Source organism: Herpailurus yagouaroundi, unplaced genomic scaffold (genome assembly GCF_014898765.1).
Source record: "Herpailurus yagouaroundi ecotype Mexico unplaced genomic scaffold, PumYag 142, whole genome shotgun sequence".
Taxonomy (NCBI): Eukaryota; Metazoa; Chordata; class Mammalia; order Carnivora; family Felidae; genus Herpailurus; species Herpailurus yagouaroundi.
The window spans coordinates 32,068,278-32,090,094 of NW_024412397.1; the positions used below are offsets into that span (position 1 = coordinate 32,068,278).

At 37.2% G+C, this 21,817-nt stretch overlaps 1 protein-coding gene across 1 annotated transcript in view; it reads right to left on the reverse strand.

Annotated features, from left to right (window-relative positions):
• The window catches only part of PIK3C3 (phosphatidylinositol 3-kinase catalytic subunit type 3), a 145,160-nt gene that overhangs the window by 42,172 nt on the left and 81,171 nt on the right, over window positions 1-21,817 (reverse strand). The window contains exons 16-20 of the mRNA XM_040478958.1: window positions 18,729-18,860; window positions 15,154-15,282; window positions 13,990-14,059; window positions 11,695-11,759; window positions 5,396-5,480 (exon numbers count right to left, since the gene is read on the reverse strand). Of these exons, the coding sequence (XP_040334892.1) occupies window positions 5,396-5,480; window positions 11,695-11,759; window positions 13,990-14,059; window positions 15,154-15,282; window positions 18,729-18,860 (481 nt within the window). The remainder of the gene's footprint in view (window positions 1-5,395; window positions 5,481-11,694; window positions 11,760-13,989; window positions 14,060-15,153; window positions 15,283-18,728; window positions 18,861-21,817) is intronic.

Sequence of the window (21,817 nt, forward strand, 5' to 3'; positions counted from 1 at the left end):
CTGTTCCCCAAAGTGGCTATTTAGACAGATGCAACACTCAAGATATTTAAGTTCAAGTGTATTTGTTTGGAATAACTAACCATAGACTAATTACAGGTGAAATTATACATTTTATATATTTCAAAATGTATCCATATGTACAGAATGAATGAAAGCACACTATTACCCAAAAAATGCTTCTAATCATATTACTGGTCTACTAACAATTTTCACTAAACTGTAACAAATCAGTTATTCTCAAAATATAGCCTGCAGTGTGACAGGAACTATGAGTTTGCCTACACACTATCTAATCTGTTTCTTCCTTAAAACAAAACCAGGATCTGGGAGACAAGACCATGCCTAGGTAAAAGACTGTATTTCCTAGCCTCACCTGCACTTAGGCATGTCCAGGGAACTATAAGCAAATGTAGGTTTGTGATGAGCATGTTTAAAGATGGGGCTGGCTGAGCTGGGAAATGAGCCTTTTAGGTTTCTTCTCCTGGTTGGCTGGACTGCAAACATGATGACTGCATTTGCAATAGTCATTTGGCACCACTGGGAGAAGGCCAAGAAAATCACAAAGACTTTGGTTGGCCCTAACATCCACAAGCAGCTAAAGCAACTACAATGACTGACATCTGGGCTTCTTACAAAAAAGAAAATGACTTGTGTGTGTGCATCACTATAGATTATGTTAACTTCAGCTGAATACAATTGTTGACACATTAAGTGGTCCACTGAGGGACTTGAGGGCCACTTACATAAAGGGTGAGCAAATACAGCTTGACGGCCAAAATGGGACCTCCTCTGTTTTTATATTTTATAGAGTTTACTGGAACTCAGCCGCATCCATTCATTTACCTATTTCTTGAGCACGACACTGGCCTGGCTGAATGGCTACAACAGAGATCATGTGGCCTAAAAATCCTAAAATACTTACCATGAGGAAGGTTGTAGGAAGAAACTGATTTGACTCTTGCTAGGAAATTGCTCTTCAAAATGATGCACAGACTGGCAGCATCACTCTCCCCTAGGAGCTTCTTAAAAATTCAAACCCTTAGGGCCCACTTGAGTCCTGCTGCATCAGAATTTCTCGGGGCAGTACTAGAAAGTGATTGCTATACACACCACAGTTTGTTTACTCCCTTCTGCTTTAATGTACTAGAATCCCCTGGGACTCCTGTTAAAATGAAGATTCTAATCAAAACATCAGGGGCAAGGCCTGGGATTCTGTTAATACAAACAAGTTCCCAGATGAAGCCAATGCTGCTGGTCCAGGGATTACAGTGGTAATGCTGGAGTGGTGCTGCTCTAAAACTGCTGCAAAATATGCAATCCACAAACGACTAATGGCCCTCCACTCCGACATTAGTGAGCGCCATGCTAAAGGAAATTCATAAAGAGAACACGTAAGAACTTAGGACACCGAGCTCTCTAATACGTGAGTCACTTAGCAATCTGGCTGCCACTCAATACTTGTGAAGGATAGAAAACTCCTGATAATGTGCATCAGAACATTGTTAAAACACTGGCAATTTTCCAAAAGAACATCACTGTGTATCAATATACTTGAATTGTTGTATGGTGCAGCTTATCTTTTGGTTCATTATAAATTAGTTTTATCATTATTTACTTTGTTTCATTGTTTAGCTACTTCTACAGAGTAATGATTCACATGTGTAGCAACAGTACATTTGACCTAAAATTTTTACACAACTAGACATGCCATGAATTTTGCCTGTCTCTACTGACAAAGCAAGATGTTTTTATATACTACTTTCTATCATCACGTTTGCTTTTACAGTAATTATTACTGGATTATTTTCCAATGGAAATGGGAAATGTATGGGAAAGAGCCTTTACCCTGCCTCAGTGGGTTAAGGTCATAAATATGTTTAAGGGTCATTTTAATAGATGTTTTTGTTTTTTTTCTTTTAAAGTTTATTTGTTTTGAGAGAGAGCGAGTGAGTGCACGAGCAGGGGAGGGGCAGAGAGAAAGAGGAAGAGAGAATCCCAAGCAGGCTCCATGCTAATAGCATGACACAGGGCTCGATCCCACAAACTATGAGGCCGTGACCTGCGCCAAAATCAAGAGCCAAACACTTAACCAACTGACCCACCCAAGCACCGCTGTTTTGTTTTGTTTAAGTCAAGTGAGATAACATATGATCTTCTCTCTTTCATATGTATATAAATGGGGGGGGGGGTGAAATCAGGGTGTCCCAATAATTCAAAGTATCAATGCTTAAGAGAGAACATGCTGGAAAATACATGAATTAAGAGTCAGATGATCCCCAGAAATTTTTAAAGCAAAGATAACAGATTCAAAACAATATGAGATGGCACAGAGTAGATTGTCCAAGAGAATTTTGTCAAAAGGATGCTGCCTGTTAGCGTTTTGAGCCCATATGAAATGCACAATATCTTTAAATTGGTATTATAATACAACTTTGATGTAAAATTCAGAGAAATATTAGAGAAGCAAATGATAGTATCTCCCTTCACTTAGCAAAAATATATTTGTAAAAATAATTAATGTTCTATTTACTTGCATGAAATATACTTGATACCTTGCATAATCTGGAAAAAAACTGTCACCAAAACTATTATCACTTTCTTCTTACACTCTGCCAAAAATCTAAACCTTTACTTTCTAAAATGAAACTTATACATACATCTATATGATAATGTCCAACAATCAGATTCTAGTACAAAGTAGCAACTTATTGATCACTAAATCCTCTAATGAAAAACTCAAATAATGGCTTTCAACCTCCAATATACCAAACACCCTAAAATACAAATGATTATTTTGTAACACAACAAGGTACAAAGGAAAAAAAAGGCTATTCAAAATAAGATGAAGAGAAGGCTTGCCATCAAATCGATTACCAGGAAAGGAATAAAAGTACAATATTAGGGAAAGAAAGGAGCAAGATCCAATTTGAACTGAAGTATCCAAGAGGTGCAATTAATTAATTAACTTATTTCTTTATTTTTGAGAGAGAGAGAGAGAGAGCGCGCGCACGAGTGCATGAGCATGCAGGAGAGGGAAAGAGGGAGGAGAGAATCTTAAGCAGGCTCCACACCCAGCATGGAACCTGATCTCAGGACTGTGAGATCATGACCCGAGCTGAAGTCAAGAGTCAGACGCTCAACTGAATGAGACACCCAGGTGCCCCAAGAAGTTCAATTTGAAATGGCTATTTTTTTATATGAAAAACCCAGTCATACTTTCATTAGGTCTTGGAAAAAAATAGAACGTTACATAAAAGACATTTTATGTAATAGAACATTTATGTAATAGAACATTACATAAAACAATTACGACATGCAACCATAATATACTGTCCCAGTAATTTTACTAAGAGTGAGCAGGGCTTTCAAAATTTTAGTCAATATTTATAGATAGTATGTGTGTGTATATATTTCAAGCAGATAAAGTTAGCATTCATTTGTTAAATAGATTCATGATGTTAAAAAGTTTTCAGTAATTAGGCGTGGTGGACTAAAGAATAGCCACACATTCTTTAACGTGCTTTTCACTCGAGGTGGGAACTATAACCCCTCCCTTTGTGTCCGGGCAAGCTCTGTGACTGCTTTGACCAAGAGATTATAACAGAAATGACAAATGATCAGCTTCCCAGTCCAAGCCATCAGAAACCAACAATTTCTACTTTCTGTTTCTTAGAATACTTCCTCTTGGATCCCAGCTCTGAGAACCCCAAGCCACAGAGAAGACACGTACAGGACACTTGACAGACAAGTCTTGCTATAAAAGACAGTATGAACTATGAACTGTCATGTGAGTGATCTTAGATGTCCTGCCTAGTCTTTAGATGATACGTAATTTTTTCAGAACACAGAAAACAAGAGTTGAAGGTCAAAAAAAATAGGAAAGAAGAGAAAGGGGAAAAGGAAAGAAGAAAAGAAGGAAAGCAGGGAAGGAGAGAAAGAAAAGAGAAATACAGAGTTGGGAGAGCAAGGGGAACTAAAAGAAATAATACATTTTCTCTAGAATCTTTCAGTAATTTTTTTTTAGTCTTTAAATACACTGTACATGGTCATTTTTAAGGGACAGCACAGTTACACGTACCACGTTATATTCCTTCAGTAAAAATACGATTAAAACCATAAAGGATTTTAATATACACATACATGTTTTATTTCAGTGCTTTTAAAGTTCCCAGCTATATTACATTTTCTTTATACTTCTCAGCCAACTAGATGTACTTCTTTATATATCATCTAGTATAAATTTGGGAGTAAATTATGTTGTCTAAAATAATCTGGAATACTACCTCATAGGAACATTGTGAAAAATTTTTAAATGTCATGTATAAGAATCAGTTTATAAGCCATTAAATGATATGAAAGTTTAAATACAACTGTTACATGTGTCTAAAGTCCCTTACCTACTTTGCCTTAGGTATAAATAGGAACTTAAAACAGGAACAACTTATATACCATATCCCATCCAGGGCTAACTCTAGTGTCAACTCCTTTACTAACCCTCTTTTAAACAATCTAGCTATTAAAAGCAAAAACAAATAAAACAAACAAACAAAAAACTGCTTAAGAAAATTAAAAAATCCTCTAGAACATAAACTTCATGAGGATAGGTAGGCATAAATGGTCGAAACGATGTGAATTAATCCCTCTGGCATTCTACTACCTACTTATTTCCAGGAAGGGACCATAAAATAAAATATCATGAGAGGCATCCTCCTAACATAGCTCTTGAGATTTATCTAAAGCATAATTATTGCTGAGACTTTTCCCTCAGTCTCTTTAATTGTAGTTACTCAAACACAGGGAAAATCTTGGAGAAAATTAACAGCTTCCAGGAAGAGATAACTTGTAATAATAACACAGTTAACTGATTGCAAAGATACATTCACCAAAGACTAAACAGAATTTATACCTTGTTAATTACTATTATGTCAAAACATTAATTGACTTCTTCTATCAGTATATCTTTTAGTCATCTTCTTATACAGAATTGAAATGTTATGATCTGAATGTCTTTGTGGCCCCCAAAATTCACATGTTGAAATCATACAGCCCAATGTAATGGTATTAGGGGGTGCTTAAATCATTAGGGTAGACCCCTCATGAATGAGATTAGTGCTCTCTAAAAGGAGAGTCCACACAGCTCCCTAGCCCATTCTGACAGATGAAGATACAACAAAAAAGTCTTCTCCCCAAAAAGGGCCGTCAACTGACCAAGTAGGTACCTTATCTTGGACTTCCAGCCTACAAGCCACCTAGTCTCTGGTATTTTGTTAGAGCAGCCCACATGGAGTAAGATAAAATCCTACAATGTACAAATGTGTATGAATATAGCAACATGAGGATAGCCTATTTCCTTGACTTCACTGCATCAGTGGAAAATAGAGCTTGAAAAACTTACCACAGCTTTTAACATAAGTGTCCATAACTTCAGCACTGATTCCATTTGGTCCATTCTCACTCGGTGCATATTTTCTAAAGAAGTTCTGAAAAGATATAATTCACATGTTTACAAACTCAATACAATCCTTAACAAATCAGACATTTTGCAATTGTAAAACATGACCAAGTACCTGGCCTAATGTTTAGTCAATAATTATAAAATGTGGACTTTAAAAAGTATATTCTAAGAATCAGTCTTTACTACTGTGCTTGCAGACAGTTAAGATAAAAAAAAGTATGCTGCTACTTTTACACCTTAGGGGGAAAACATTAGATGAAATGAATTTACTTTTATTTCTCTATACTCTATCACTTTTTTTTCACCTTTCTTCTGAATGTAAACAATTCAGAGGGGGTTTTTTGTATCATACATTCTCCTTAAAGTGAACATGAGTTATTGAAATTACTTTTTAAGTGTAGCTACTGAAACACTGTTAGCATTAACAAACTTCCAGTTATAAACCAAATAAGTCAAGGGGATATAAACTACAGCACAGGGAATATAGTCAATAATATTGCTTATAATAACTATGTGTGGTCACAGACGGTAACTAGATTTATGGTGATCATTCCATAATGTATGTAATTGTCAAAATCACTGTGTTGTACACCTGAAAGTAATATAATACTGTATGTCAATGATACATCAATAATAATAATTAAAAAAAAAAGCTCAATAAAAATGATTAGAAAGTGCCAATAATTCCCAGGGGAAATTGATGGAAAGATAAATATAAGAGAGATGCTAACTGAACAAAAGAATTATAGGGATACAATACATGCACTAGAGTGTCCAAAGAGTCTGGAAACAGTGGGGAAAATAATGTTTTGTTTTGTTTCTGATTACCAACTAGAACTATTCCCTTACATGTAGATGTTAAAGAAAAACAGAATATACTATTTGAAAACACAAGTAACATGCTGTTGAAAAAAAAAAAAGTTTACCCTATGTTTCAGCTTTTCTGAACACCCTTGGGCTTGACAAAGGATCTATGCCTAGAATATATAAAGAACTCCTATAAATCAATAAGACCCAAACAACCCAAGAGGAAAATGAACAAAAGATGTAAATAAGGACTCCACAGAAGAAATGCATAGCCTACACATATATTTTTTAATGTTCAACCTGTGATAATTAGGGAAAACTAAAACTACAATACCAAATTTAAAAGTCTGACAATATTAAGATTAGGCAAAGATGTATAGCAATGAGAAACAGAATAACTTCCCAAAAACAACTATTTTAGAAAATACGTTTTAATTGTCTACTGAAGTTGAACATGAGAATAACCTCTGACTCAGCAAAACTATTTACACAGATCAGACATGAAACCAAGAATCAATATACCAACTGCACTGTCCTTATTTTACCAAATCAATATACCAACTGCACACAGCCACATAATAACTAATAACTTTATTAAATAATAATTTCAGTTAGAAACTATGTTAAAGCTCTACATACACTTCACCTCATTTTCAGGTACTAATCCTAGAGGCAGATACTATTAAATTATTATCCAAATTTCACAGATGCAAAAACTGAGACCTAAAGGGTATGTTAGGAGGTCAACAACTCCGACAAGTTTGTTAGATGGAATCATAGACTCAACATATGGTTGTACCACAAGTGACACTTATTAAAGCAAAAGTATACACAGTAGAATCAGGACAGGGAAAATACACGGGCAAAGCCTGGAGAAATCCATGTGTCAGCCTCCTGGCTCTCTTCTATGAGGGGATATGCTGAGCATACTTACTACTTTTCTCCAATGCCAATTTTAAAAAAAAAAAAAAAAAAAAAAAAAGGCAGTAATCTGGGTGCAATGTTTCTGTCCAGGGAAGCCCATTATAGACTCAGCACTCAAGGTTTTTTACTGGGGGCTGGTCATAAAGTCACCCTCTGTCTAGCAACTGTTAAAATTCTAGGAGGAAAGCAAGTTGTTCACTGTAAATCAAATTATTTGCACAGTTTAGGCACACTGAACCACTCTTATCAGAGAACACAGGAATAACACACTGAAAGCCAAGTTCCCAGATACCAGTCAAAGGCTAACTTAGCAAGCAGACCTTTCTAAAGGCAATAGCCTCAGGTCTGCTCTGTTAACTCTTCTGTGCACAAAGGGTTAAGAAGTGACTAAAGGTTACACAGTTGGAAAACTGCATAGCAAAACATCAACCCTAGGCAGTTTAGTGTTCTGAGCCCCAGCTATTTGCTTTTTTCTTCCCATTCCCCCATCCACCCCCTTGCTGCTAATGTTCTGTTTGTTCTCTATAGTTAAAAGTCTGTTTTTTGATCTGTCTCTCTTTATTTCCTTTGTTCATTTGTTTTGTTTCTTAAATTCTGCATAGGAGTGAAATCATATGGTATTTGTCTTTCTCTGACTAGCTTATTTCACTTATCATTATACCCTATAAACTTATTTCACTTATCATTATACCCTATAAACTATTTATAGTTTAGCTATTATAAATAATGCTGCAATAAACACAAAGATGCATATATCCCTTCAAATTCGTGTTTTCATATTCTTTGGGTAAATACCCAGCAGTGTCAATTACTGGACCATAGGATAGTTCTATTTTTAATTTTTTGAGGAACCTGCATACCGTCTTCCTCAATGGCTGCACTGGTTTGTATTTTCACCAACAGTGCATGAGGATTCCGTTTTCTCCACATCCTCACCAACAATTGTTGTTTCTTGAGTTTTTGAGTTTAGGCATTCTGACAGAAATGAGGTAGTATCTCACTGTGGTTATGATTTGCATTTCCCTGATGATGAGTGATGTTGGGCATCTTTTCATGTGTCTGTTAGCCATCTGGACATCCTCTTTGGAGAAATGTCTTATGCCCATTTTTAAATTCAATTATTTGTTGGGTATTGAGTTGTGTAAGTTCTTTATATATTTTGGATACTAACCCTTCATCAGATATGTGATTTGCAAATATTTTCTCCCATTCAGCAGACTGTCTTTTAGTTTTATTGGTCGTTTCCTTTGTTTTACAGAGCTTTTTTTATTTTTATGTAGTGCCAACAGTTTATTTTTGCTTTTGTTTCCCTTGCCTTGGACATCATCTACATACAACATCTAGAAGGATGTTGTTACCAGCTGATGTTAGAAAAATTAATGCCTATGCTCTCTTGTAGGATTTTTACGGTTCCAGGTCTCACACTTAGGCCCTTAATCCATTTTCAGATTTAAGAAAGTAGTCCAGTTTCATTCTTTTGCATGTAACTATCTAGTTTTCCCAATATCATTTGCTGATGATACTTTTTCACATTGCATATTCTTGTCTCCTTTGTCAACGATTAACTGATCATGTAAGTGTGGATTATTTCTGGGCTTTCTATTCTGTTTTAATGATGTGTATGTCTTAATTTTGTTCCAGTACCATATTGTTTTGATTACTACAGCTCTGTAATATAATCTGAAGTCTGGAATTGTGATAACTCCAATTTTGCTTTTCAAGATTGCTTTGACTATTTATGGGATCTTCTGTGGATCCATACAAATTTTAGGACTGTTTGTTCTAGTTCTATGAAAAATGTTGTTGGTAGTTTTTTAAGGGATTTTCTTCTTTTATTTGAGTTTATTTATTTTGAGAGAAACAGAGACATCATGAGTGGGGAAGGGATAGAGAGAGAAGCACAGGGAGACGGAATCCCAGTAGGTTCTGCACTGTTAGTGCAGAGCCTGACGCAGGGCTCAAACTCACAAAACTGTGAGACCATGACCTAAGCCAAAACCGAAAGTTGGATGACGCTTAACTGACAGAGCCACCCAGGTGCCCCAATGCTGTTGGCATTTTGATAGGGATTACATTAAGTATGTAGAATGCTTTGAGTAGTATAGACATTTTTTTTTAATGTTCATTCATTTTTGAGAGAAAGAGAGACAGAGTGCGAGCAGGGGAGGGGCAGAGAGAGGGAGACACAGAATCCCAAGCAGGCTCCAGGCTGTGAGCTGTCAGCACAGAGCCCAATGCGGAGCTCGAACTCACAAACTGCGAGATCATGAACTGAGCTGACACTAGATGCTTAAGCAACTGAGCCACCCAGGCGCCCCGAAGCACAGACATTTTAACAATATTTGTTCTTTCAATCCATGAGTATGAAGTGTCTTTCCATTTCTTTGTGTCATCTTCAATTTCTTTTATCAGTGTTTTATAGTTTTCAGAGTACAGGTGTTTCACCTCTTTGGTTAAGTTTATTCCTATGTATTTTATTATTTTTGGTGCAATTATAAATGGGATTATTTTCCTCTTTTTGTTGTTTCATTATTAACGTATAGAAATGCAATAGACTTCTATATCTTGATTTTGTAGTCTGCGACTTTACTGAATTCATTCATCAGTTCTAGTAGTCCAGTATCTCTGATGAACATGGATGCAAAATCTTAAAAAAAAAAAAAAAAAAAAAAAAAAATTAGCAAACCAAGGGGCGCCTGGATGGCTCAGTTGGTTAAGCATCCAATTTCGGCTCATGAATCCATGATTTCATGGTTTGTGGGTTTGAGCCCTGTGTCAGACTCTGTGCTGACAGCTCAGAGCCTGGAGCCTGCTTCAGATTCTGTGTCTCCTCTCTCTCTGTCCCTCCCCCATTCATGCTCTGTCAATCTCGCTCTCTCTCAAAAATAAACATTAAAAATAATTTTTTTTAATTAAAAAAATTTAGCCAACAGAATCCAAGAATACATTAAAAAAAAAAGTCATTCACCACAATCAAGTGGGATTTATTCCTGGAATGCAAGGGTGGTTCAATATTCACAAATCAATCAATGTGGTATGTCACATTAGTAAGAGAAAGAATAATTTTTATTCTTAAAATTATCTTTGCATCATTTTTATAGATGCAAAAAGCATCTGACAAAGTACAACATCCATTCATGATAAAAAGAAAAAAACACCCCAACAATGTAGGTTTAGAAAGAACATACCTCAACATAATAAAGTCCTTATATAAAAATCCTACAGTTAACATCATACTCAAGGAGGAAAAACTGAGAACTTTTCTCCTAAAGTCTGGAACAAGACAAGGATGTCCACGCTCACCACTTTTATATAACATAGCCCTGGAAGTCCTAGCCACAGCAATTAGACAACAAAAAGAAATAAAAGGCATCCAAATTTGTAAGGCAGAAGTAAAACTTTCACTATTTGCAGATGACGTGTTACATACATAGAAAACCCAAAAGACTCTAGTGAGCATGAATGTTTAACTACTGCAAAGTGATTATTCCTTAAACCAAAGAACAGTATAACCACCTGCTTTGCCAAGAAATGAGAATAATGCTTTTCTGCAAATCTAAACTCCATACTGAATTACATGCTAAACTGGGAAAGACAAAAACACATTGTAACAAATATCCCCTGTCAAGTCCGTCCTGTATTAGCTTTCATTTCAGGCATATCAGGTTTTTTTTGCGTAAATTACATACATTCTTCTTACACAGGGAAAAAGAAAGTCATATTTAAATTGGGGTGCCTGGGTGGCTCAGTCGGTTAAGCATCCAACTTTGGCTCAGGTCATGATCTGGCAGTTTGTGATTCGGGCCCCACGTCGGGCTCTGTGGTGACAGCTTGGAGCCTGGAACCGGCTTCAGATTCTGTGTCTCCCTCTCCTTCTGCCCCTCCCCAGCTCGTATTCTGTCTCTCTCTCTCTTTCAAAAATAAATAAAACAGTAAAAAAAATTTTTTAAATAACACAAATTAACCATTAAGATGTGATAAGAATTGATCCATGTCTATAAAGTGTAAAAATTTTCAAAGACACACATGGCATAATCCTAGGAACTGCTCACCTATTCCTATATTAAAGGACAGCAACAAGGTTGAAGGGGAAAAGAGGGGTCTTAAAAACAAATGAGCAAAACATGCGTGAGCAAGAGCATGTAGTACTGTTCTGAAGAACCATAAAGTTGGAAATAGCCAAATGTTAATTTGTAGTTAAACACACTGTAGAATTTCCATAATTTGGAATATAAGATAACTATAAACTAACAAACTTTTAACATTTATTCCCACTCCCCTATTATGTGCCAGGCACCATTTAAGGAACTAAGCATCTGTACATACTAACATGGAAGAATTTGCAACTTTTAGTATTATTCACTTCTGAGAAAAGGAAAACAACTCAAGGAAAGAACAGTGATAAAATGAAACATGCACTTTTAACTCTACACACTTTTTATGAAGATTGAACTTTTTAAAACGATATATTCATGAATTGCATAACTCATTTAAAATTGGTTCTGTACCTGAATGCTTCCTTCTGTATCAAGAACTTCAGCAACAGGAACTGACTGGATAAACTGCATGAAGCCTACAAAGAAATACATGCACTGCATTAAGCGCAACACTGGTTAAGCAATAAAAATAGTAAGGGTTCTACTAAGAATAACCTTCACTTTCAAATGCATACACTGCATACTCAAATGACTTAAAGAGTCTGTAAACAATATATTAAGTTTAGACTGGCATTTGAGTCATAGGAACTAGAGGTAAACTCTTCTTTCAATTAAGCTGACTTAATCTGTATGTTTCTCCAGGGCAATTTCTATTACTGTATACACAGACAAAAAGTAATAGCTAAGCTTCTTAAATATGCACAAAAATTTCTTCTTTCTGTACTTTTATAACATATGCCAGTTAAAAATATTCCAAATTCGGGGCGCCTGGGTGGCGCAATCGGTTGAGCGTCCGACTTCAGCCAGGTCACGATCTCGCGGTCCGGGAGTTCGAGCCCCGCGTCAGGCTCTGGGCTGATGGCTCGAAGCCTGGAGCCTGTTTCCGATTCTGTGTCTCCCTCTCTCTCTGCCCCTCCCCCGTTCATGCTCTGTCTCTCTCTGTCCCCAAAATAAATAAACGTTGAAAAAAAAAAATTAAAAAAAAAAATATTCCAAATTTAAAATCACTTTAAGAACTCTGAAATTATATAATATCAATCAACTAAGCCTAAAACTGCATTATGTTCATTGCCTTTTTTTATCTAATACTCCATGTTCTGCCATTTCCTGGAAATGACAGAAGTATAAATCCCTTAAACTACCAAAAAGGAGGAGGACATTATGAAAAATCAAAGTTGAATGAAGGAACTACCATATACTCCTTTAAAGTAAGAAATGTCTCATTCATTCCTGTATCACAAACAGGGAATAGTGTGTATCAGTTCACTTAAGATATTTACTGATTTTCTCCCATGCAATAATAAGTTTGCCAATAAAAAACAGAGCTTTGACCCTGCCTTTATACACTGAAGAAGCCTGCAATTTTTACTGGGATAAATATTGTGAATAAAAAGGTACTGTGAAAGAGAATAGTGTAGGGAGACCTAAATTACCATAGAGATCAGAGGGCATCTAACATTTGAGCCATGCTTTGAAGGACAGTGAAAGTTAATAGGTAAAGCTGTGAGGAAAGGATGCTAAAGATAATGATCATAACATAAATGAAGGCCTTAAGGCTGAAAAGAGCACGGTGCATTCGAGAAAATGGAAGGTGGCCCATGTGGCTAATGCCTGGGAAGCAAGGGGGAGACTGGAAAAAGAGAGGCTTGAGAGACAGGTACAGGAGTGTGTCACAGGATGCTGGAACTTGTAAAACAAGCTAAGGCTTGTGACTTTGTCCAAAGAACGAATGGAAGTAAGTAAATCATTTTATGCAGGATAGTCAAAGATCATATGTGCACTTTAAACAACATCATTCCGAAAGCGAGAAGAGGAATTAAACCACCACCAAAAAGATTTGAGGGTGGCCAGCAGAAGGCCAAGAAACCTAAAATGGATACTTTTGTTTTTCCCAGGTATCGAAGGGTGAGAAGCTCTAAGAGTATCAAGACTATGGAATTGACAATAGGCTGTAGGCAAGCATTCCTAGGGAACCGTCTATCAAATTTCCAGAGGTTATTCAATCTCAGAAAGATTTAGATGCTATCATTCTATATTTAAAAAAAAAAAAAAAAAAACTAGTTCAGAGGCAGCATCATTGTTGAGTGGCTTTTTTTAAGAGCACAATACAGAGTCACTCTGGGTCACAGTAACTCTCAAATGATGATTCTGGACACAGATTAGTATGAAAAAAACTACTGTAGGGGCGCCTGGGTGGCGCAGTCGGTTAAGCGTCCGACTTCAGCCAGGTCACGATCTCGCGGTCCGTGAGTTCGAGCCCCGCGTCAGGCTCTGGGCTGATGGCTCAGAGCCTGGAGCCTGTTTCCGATTCTGTGTCTCCCTCTCTCTCTGCCCCTCCCCCGTTCATGCTCTGTCTCTCTCTGTCCCAAAAATAAATAAACTTTGCAAAAAAAAAAAAAAAAAAAAAAAAAAACTACTGTAAATTATAACCAGTTTTGAATGCAAAGAAATACAGTGTAAAGGTATTAATTTGTCTTACAAATATGCTGATTTCAAGAGGGAGCCAGGGAGAAAGGGAAAGAGGCCCAGTCAGCCTTCAGTGCTACAAATGAATTCAATCTCTAGCATTCTTAACTTTCAATTAAAAGAGGAAAAGTATACTTATTAGACACTCAAATAAACAACCATGGTGTAAAATAAACTTACCATGTTTTGTACTAGTGGCTAATACCTTGTAGGGTGTCAACTTCAAATCCAGATTTTCTTTCCGTAGCAGCTTTTGATCAAATGATAAAATACATTAACCAAACAAGTATAAAGATTGTTCTGAAGCAGTCTTGCTGGTAAGTATTATAATAGCTTATTATAAGAGATTACTAAATTAATTGTACTTTGATCATCAAAAATAAATTTATTAAGCACTTGATGGAATGTCAATTTTTTTAAACTTATTCTAAATCACTGTCAATAGTTTCCAATCAACACTGGGGGTCTTCCAACTCATTTATGCAGCTCTTTCTAGTCACAAAGTATTTTAGAACTCAGAAAAAAAGGAAATGAGGACAAATACGTTCCTTTAAAAGCCAGAGGCAGAGATGCAATTTAAAGAAGAAAAAGATCTAGTTGATTAAGAGGAAGGGAGTTACTAAACTCGACATCAAGAGAACTTAACTGAGAAAAGAGTTTTAATAAAAACGAACAGGGGGCGCCTGGGTGGCGGAGTCGGTTAAGCGTCCGACTTCAGCCAGGTCACGATCTCGCGGTCCGTGAGTTCGAGCCCCGCGTCAGGCTCTGGGCTGATGGCTCAGAGCCTGGAGCCTGTTTCCGATGCTGTGTCTCCCTCTCTCTCTGCCCCTCCCCCGTTCATGCTCTGTTTCTCTCTGTCCCAAAAATAAATAAAAAACGTTGAAAAAAAAATTAAAAAAAAAAAAAACGAACAATTGCAGGGGCACCTGCGTGGCTCAGTCAGTTGCACAACCGACTTCGGCTCAGGTCATGATCTCACGGTTTGTGAGTTCAAGCCCCATATCGGGTTCTGTGCTGACAGCTCAGAGCCTGGAGCCTGCTTTGGATTCTGTGTCTCCCTCCCTCTGCCCCTTCCCCGCTCACACTCTATCTCCCTCTCAAAAATAAATAAACATTAAAAAGAATTAAAAAAAAAAAAAGGAACAGTTGCAATTTCATTTTATACTCAACCCAAGAGTCAATCTGCAGTGCATAAAAACAACTAAAGTTGTTTAAGGTCAACTGGAGATTGCTGAGCTTCCTATGATTGCACCTGAATGTTAAAAAAAATTCAGTGTCCATTCACTGCATATATACTAAACCAAAATTAAAAAATGGTCCCTGCCAATATAAAGTTATAGTTACCTTGTCCATGAGTGAAATGATTTGAAGAATAAGTTGATCTTGGCGTAAATCATCCCCATGCTTAAATATAACTGGGTATTTGCCCCCATCTTCTGTCTTAAAAAATAACTGTGCAGGCATAAGAGCACTCTGAAATAAAAATATTGTTTTTAAATATGGATGTAAATGAATGCATAAAGATCTACCATGCACATAGGAAATGCTGACACATAAGGTAAACAAAGAGGTAAGCAGAACCTAAAGAAACAAAATGGGCTGACAACAAGACACAATAGGAATCCTTGAAGAAAACTACGAACTAGCTAATACTCAGAAGATTACACAGCATATAGAGCAAAAGCTCTGGAGTCAGTCACAGATAGGAATCCAGGCTCCACCAGGTACTAGATGTTGGATCTTACACATATTCTTTACCCTGTTTCCTCACGTGTAAAATGAAGGTAACACTTCCTCTGCACAGCTGCTAAGGTGATTAGAAACCATAGAGGAACAAGAGTCTGGCACCACGCCTGATACAAAGCAGATGTTCTATCTATGTTTGCCATCATCATTTTAGTATTACAGACATAAATGAAATAAATGAGATAAAACTACAGCATAAAAGTGCACCAGATAGAGGGGTGCCTGGGTGGCTCAGTTCAGTTAAGCATCCGACTCCTGATTTCGGCTCAGGTCATGATTTCTCGGTTTGTGACACTGAGCCTCGCTGACACCATAAAGCCTGCTTGGAACTCTCTCCCTCTCTCTCTGTCCCTCACTTATGCACACACACTCTCCTCTTCTCACAAAATAAACAAACATTAAAAAAAAAAAAAATGCACCAGATAGAAAGTCATGAGCCATGGTTACTAATAGCAGGCATACGATTAGTCATGCAGCTTTGAGACTCAAACTCCTCTTTTATAAAATGAGGGGAGGTCTCAAATACCTATATACTTTATTCTGGAATAATTATATTTTTGCCCTGAATCTTTCCCTTAACTAGCTGAAATCTCCAATGTAGCTTATAAATGTGTCTAAATCAATAATTAATGGAATTAAACTCACTTTAGAAACCACCTCATGTGGAGTAGTAGCACACTGACATGCCTACTTGGAGATAAAAGGTCAGAAAACTGTTCAGAAAAAGATGCCCTATTAGTTTAGATCACTGAGGGGAAAAAAATCCTTTAATATTGAAATTGGAAAAAATGTATGATAGTCTAAAGAAATGTGTCTGACAAAGAAAGCCATTACAACCTTAATTTACACAGGTGATGAGGAATAACAGAAAGAAGTATCAGACAGGGATAAACAGACAAATTTGCGACAGAGCAAATACAAATACATAAAATGTTAACAAAAGTCAAACAGTAGGTATATATAGTTGTTTACTGTGTAATTCTTTAAACACTGCTGCATGCTTGAAAAGTTCCCCATAAAATGAAGGGGTAAAAGGCATCAAAAATGCTTCAGTGAATATATGTTTAGAACTTACAACCTCTGTGTATTAAAACTCTGAATTTTAAATTATCTTAAATTTGGAGTATCCTTTTATCACCCCAAGCAAAAATATAGTTTATAAATTACCTCAAAGGCTTTTGTGACCCAAAAAATGATTAAGAGTTCCTATGACTGGGGTGCCTGGGTGGCTCAGTCAGTTAAGCATCCCACTGTTGATTTCAGCTCAGGTCATGATCTTGAGGTTGGTAGGATTGAACCCCACATTGGGCTCTGCATTGACAGGGTACCTGCTTGGGATTCTCTCTCTCTCTCTCTCTCTCTCTCTCTCTCTCTCTCTCTCTCTGTGTGTGTGTGTGTGTGTCCCTCTCCCACTCCTGCTACTCTCTTTCTCTCAGAGTAAATAAATAAACTTTTTTAAAAATACTATAGTAGAAAAGCACCTGAGAGGCTTAGTCAGTTAAGTTTCTGACTCTTGATTTGGGCTCAGATCATGATCTCAAGGTCCTGAGATGGAGCTCCTCACTGGGCATGGAGCCTACTTAAGATTCTCTCTCTCCCTCTCCCTCTGCCCCTCCCTGACTCCTGCTCTTGTGCATGAGCTCTATCTCTTAAGAAAAAAAAAAAAAAAAAAAAAAAAAGAATTACTATGATAGAGTTATGTAGTAAATACCCTAAAACCATTAACCCTAAACTCCAACCCAGAATTTTCAAGAATGCTCACATACTTTAGGGTTGGAAGAAAAAAAAAAAACTGAGTATCAGGATCAAAAATACATTTCATGGTATTTTATTGGCTACCCATTTTGTGCATGTAAGACATAATTATCTGCATACTTCAGGAGAAAATGGGTCCAGAATCTACCTAACAATAGTGGCAGGTATATTCTTATACTCCACTCTTACAACTCCTGCTTTCAACTCATCCTGTTTCAAAAAATTGGTAAAACTACCTTTTTGATTTACTGCTCTCAATTAGTCCTCAGGGAATGTGAATATTAGAAGCAGATCTTGTTTGAGAGTTCAAGTCCAAAGGAACACCAGTTGTATACAGGTATACTGGTTGTTAATGTCTGTGTGCAACTCTTTACATTTCAGCTTCCAGTGGGTTGTAAGCACAAGCTGAGAAATATTTGCATTTTATCTCCTGTACCAGTATTTTTCAAATTGCAGGTAATAATCCATTAATGAGATTTAAAACCAATTAAACGAGTTGCAAGCTAAATGTAAAACTTAATGGAACAGAATAATTCTTAAAAGAATAGAAACTATCAGAGTCCATACCATGCAATAAGGTTCAGTGCTGCTTTATAAAACTCAGCCTTTCAGTTGAATGAGATGTGCAACCATAGGCTGCCTTTAAACACACCCTTGAAAAAATTCCAAACTACTTCTTACTATAATCACACCCCTTTTTATATTCATAAGTCATTGTCCTATGAGCCCTTTCTTTTCTGGATACAAAGTAATATCTGAGTGCAACTTATGCCTTGTACCCCTAGAATCACAAAACTTAACCACCAGGTATCCCTGAGACCATTCTTTATGATGCCCAACAGATAATGACGCTTCACAGCTAATGCTGGTCACTCCTTGGGACTAAGTGGAAAAAGTGGCTGCTACCAGCTCTTTCTAACTATCCAAGTCATGGCCAGCCAAAAGAAGCGTGACATGCTATAAAGGACTAATGAGAATTACTAGTTGAAGATACAAGAAAAAATTTAAGTCACAAGAACAGATATCAGATCAAGAAATGTTAAAAAGGTTAACTGAGACTGTTACTACATGGATTTATGAACTGAATGAGTAATATAAGTTTTGCAATTATTTTTTTTAAGCTTACATGGAAAAAGTAGGTGTGGTTCTAATTAATAAAAAGTTCAAAAATTAAAGATTAAAAAACCCAGAATTTAAAAAAAAGTGTATTTTACACATTTCACATAAAAATGCCTACTGATAATAAAAGATCTTTAAATCAAGACACATTGAATAAACAAAAGACAATTTTTTATCTAGCATGTACTAAATCAAACAAAATTTAGATATTGTCTGCAACGTAATCATTGTTGAAGGGAGTGTTTTTGCTTTACAGAATTAGGTTCCAATGATATACATTAGATATCCATCACAATTACCTTAAATAGTGTAGCTGTTTCTGGGATTATTCCTCTAATTTTCACCTGGGGTTCTAAAGGCAATGGGATAAGTTCCACATCTGACAAATTCATCTTTTCATTGTCTCCAAGCAATGCCTGTAGTCTCTCATTCTAAGAGAACAAATCAGAAAGAATTGAGTTAATGTAAAGGTAGTTTATAATATACAGGGTAAAGACATAAAAACTAATTCTACTAACTTTAAAATGTTTGCAAAGCACCATAAAATTATGTGCAATGCATCATAAAGGAGGGGCGCCTGGGTGGCTCAGTCGGTTCAGTGTCCAACACTTGACTTCGGCTCAACTTCTCACAGTTTACAAGATCAAGCCCCGGGTTGGGCTCTGCGCTAATAGCACAGAGCCTGCTTGGGATTCTCTCTCTCTCTCCCTTTCTCTCTGCCCCACCCCAATCACACACACACATGCACGCGCTTGCTCCCTCTCTCTCTCTCTCTCTCAAAATAAATAAACTTTAACATAAATAAACAACTAGGGGCACCTGGGTGGCTCAGTTGGTTAAGCATCTGACTTCAGCTCAGGTCATGATCTCACTGTTTGTGGGTTCAAGCCCCACATCGGGCTCTGTGCTGACAGCTCAGAGCCTGGAGCCTGCTTCAGATCTGTGTCTCCCTCTCTCTCTCTGCCCCTCCCCTGCTCATATTCTAATCTCTCTCAAAAATAAATAAACATAAAACAAACAAACAACTAGAGTACTGCTGCTAAAACCAAAGTCAGGTCACGTCACTCTTCTGTTCAAAACTCCCAACAGATTCTACACTAACTCAGTGTTTAAGTCCTTATAATGACTTACAAGGATATATTCCATCTGTGTCCCTATTATCTCTGTCCTCCATCCTCATCCCCTACTGCTCTCCCCCAGTCTCCCTTTGTTCCAAATACACCGGGCTTCTTCCTATTTCACACATACATCTCTCTATCTCTTGTGCGCACGTACACACACACACACAAACACTCTCACCTCAGGGCTTTTGTACTTGGGTGTCCCTCTGGCTGCAATGGTCTTCTCTAAATATTCACATGGCTCGCTCCCTCACCTGCTTCAGGTCTTTGTCCAAATGTCACCTTCTTAGTGAGGTCTTCCTGACCACTCTATTGAGAAGTGAAACACTCACTGCCTTACTCCTCAAACCCAGCACTTCCTACTTCCTTTGCTGCTTTATTTTCCTCTGTAGCATACAACAGTATCTAGCACGCTACATATTTCACTTATTTATTCTATTTACTTTCTCCTCCAAAACTCCCTAAGAATAGAGATCTTTATGTTTGCTGCTGTATCCCTAGATCCATGCTGTAGGCATGCCAAATACATTTTTATACAACAAATACATGAATATTATCACCTAAAGAATGATAAAGTGAAACGAGAATACTTAACAACATTCAAAATGAAAGCTTTAAATTTTGGGGGCACCTGAATGGCTGTTGGTTAAACATCCATCCAACATTGGCTCAGTTCATGATCTCACAGCTCTTGAGTTCAAGCCCCGCGTCGGGCTCTGTACTGACAGCTCAGAGCCTGGAGCCTGCTTCAGATTCTGTGTTTCCCTCTCTCTCTGCCCCTCCCCAACTCGTACTTTGTGTCTCTCTCTCAAAAATGAATAAACATTAAAAAAACTTTTTTTAAATATTAGGCTGTGTGGTAAAAACAAAAGTTATTTCAGGAAGCTTTAAGCGATGCCTCAAATAGGTAAGGAGTCAGTTATCCTCCAGGATAGCTAAAATTGAAGTGTAGCCAGAGACTCGTGTGTGTGCCAAAAAGAAGAGCACACCACACAAAAACAAGCTGGTTGAAATCTATGCCCCACACTGACAGCCACAGGAACAGACATTCCTGCAGGTGGGTATGTGGGATCACATTGCTCCCTCACACAGGCACCTTTGGGGAGAGTGGCTCCAGAAGGAACAGCAGTAGGGATTTAGTTATTTACTTTGGTTTCTTATTTTTCTCAGCAACAACAAAAAAAAGGTCATCTCAATAAAAATGTGTTTCTCTTCCGCCTATTTTCTCCTTCTTAACCTTGTGAATATTATTCCTTACACACATATCTGTTAGCATTTCTCTTTACAGCTGATCCCCTGCCTTTGAACTCCTGATTCAATTTTTCACCTTTTCCTCTCTCCACCTTCCTCTCACAAGTCTGAAGAACAACAGTAAAGTGTGTTGTGTTCTTTTATAAAGATCACTAAGAAAGATCTGCCTGTGATGGGATTAGGTAAAGAGAAGATTCAGAGTGAATCCTTCACATCATTTGGGCTAGTGATGAGGAAAAACAACATATGAAGAACAAATACTCATCTATTGTCATCAAGTAGAAGCCTTACTTGATGGAAAGATCCCTGTTCTAGCCATGAGAACAGATGCAAAGCCAGTGAGGTCACAAGCAACTAATTCTGCAACCTTGGGCAAGTCACTCTGGACTTTCATTTTCTCAGAGTGCTTCCAGTAGCAATGATCTGTACAGGTCCTTTCCACATCAAACAGATTATATTCAAAGATGCTAAGATGCTAAAATGAGACCCAATAAAGCACTGTAGATTAAAAATATGGACATAGAGGGGCACTTGGGTGGCTCAGTCAGTTAAGCGTCCAACTTCAGCTCAGGTCATGATCTCATGGTTCGGGAGTTTGAGCCCCCACATCAGGCCTTCTGCTGTCAGCACAGAGCCCGCTTTGGATCCTCTGTCCCCCCTCTCTCTCTGCCCCTCCCCCACTTGCACTCTCTCTCTCAAAATAAATAAATAAACTTAAAAAATATATATGGACTTAGAATGCCTAGGAACAAACCCCAACTATAATATTTACTAGCTGAGGATGGTAGACAAATTACTTAACCCCTCTACCCCTATTTGTTCTTATAATTGAGATAATAGCATCATCTAACTTACAGAGTTGTTGTGAGGATTAAATCTATCTATCTATACCTATATAGATATAAATTCATAAAACAGGATCCTGTATATAATCAATACTTATAAATCCTCCTATTATTATAATTGCATAAGAATTTCATAAAATAGATCAACCCAAAAAGATAGTACCAGGACTC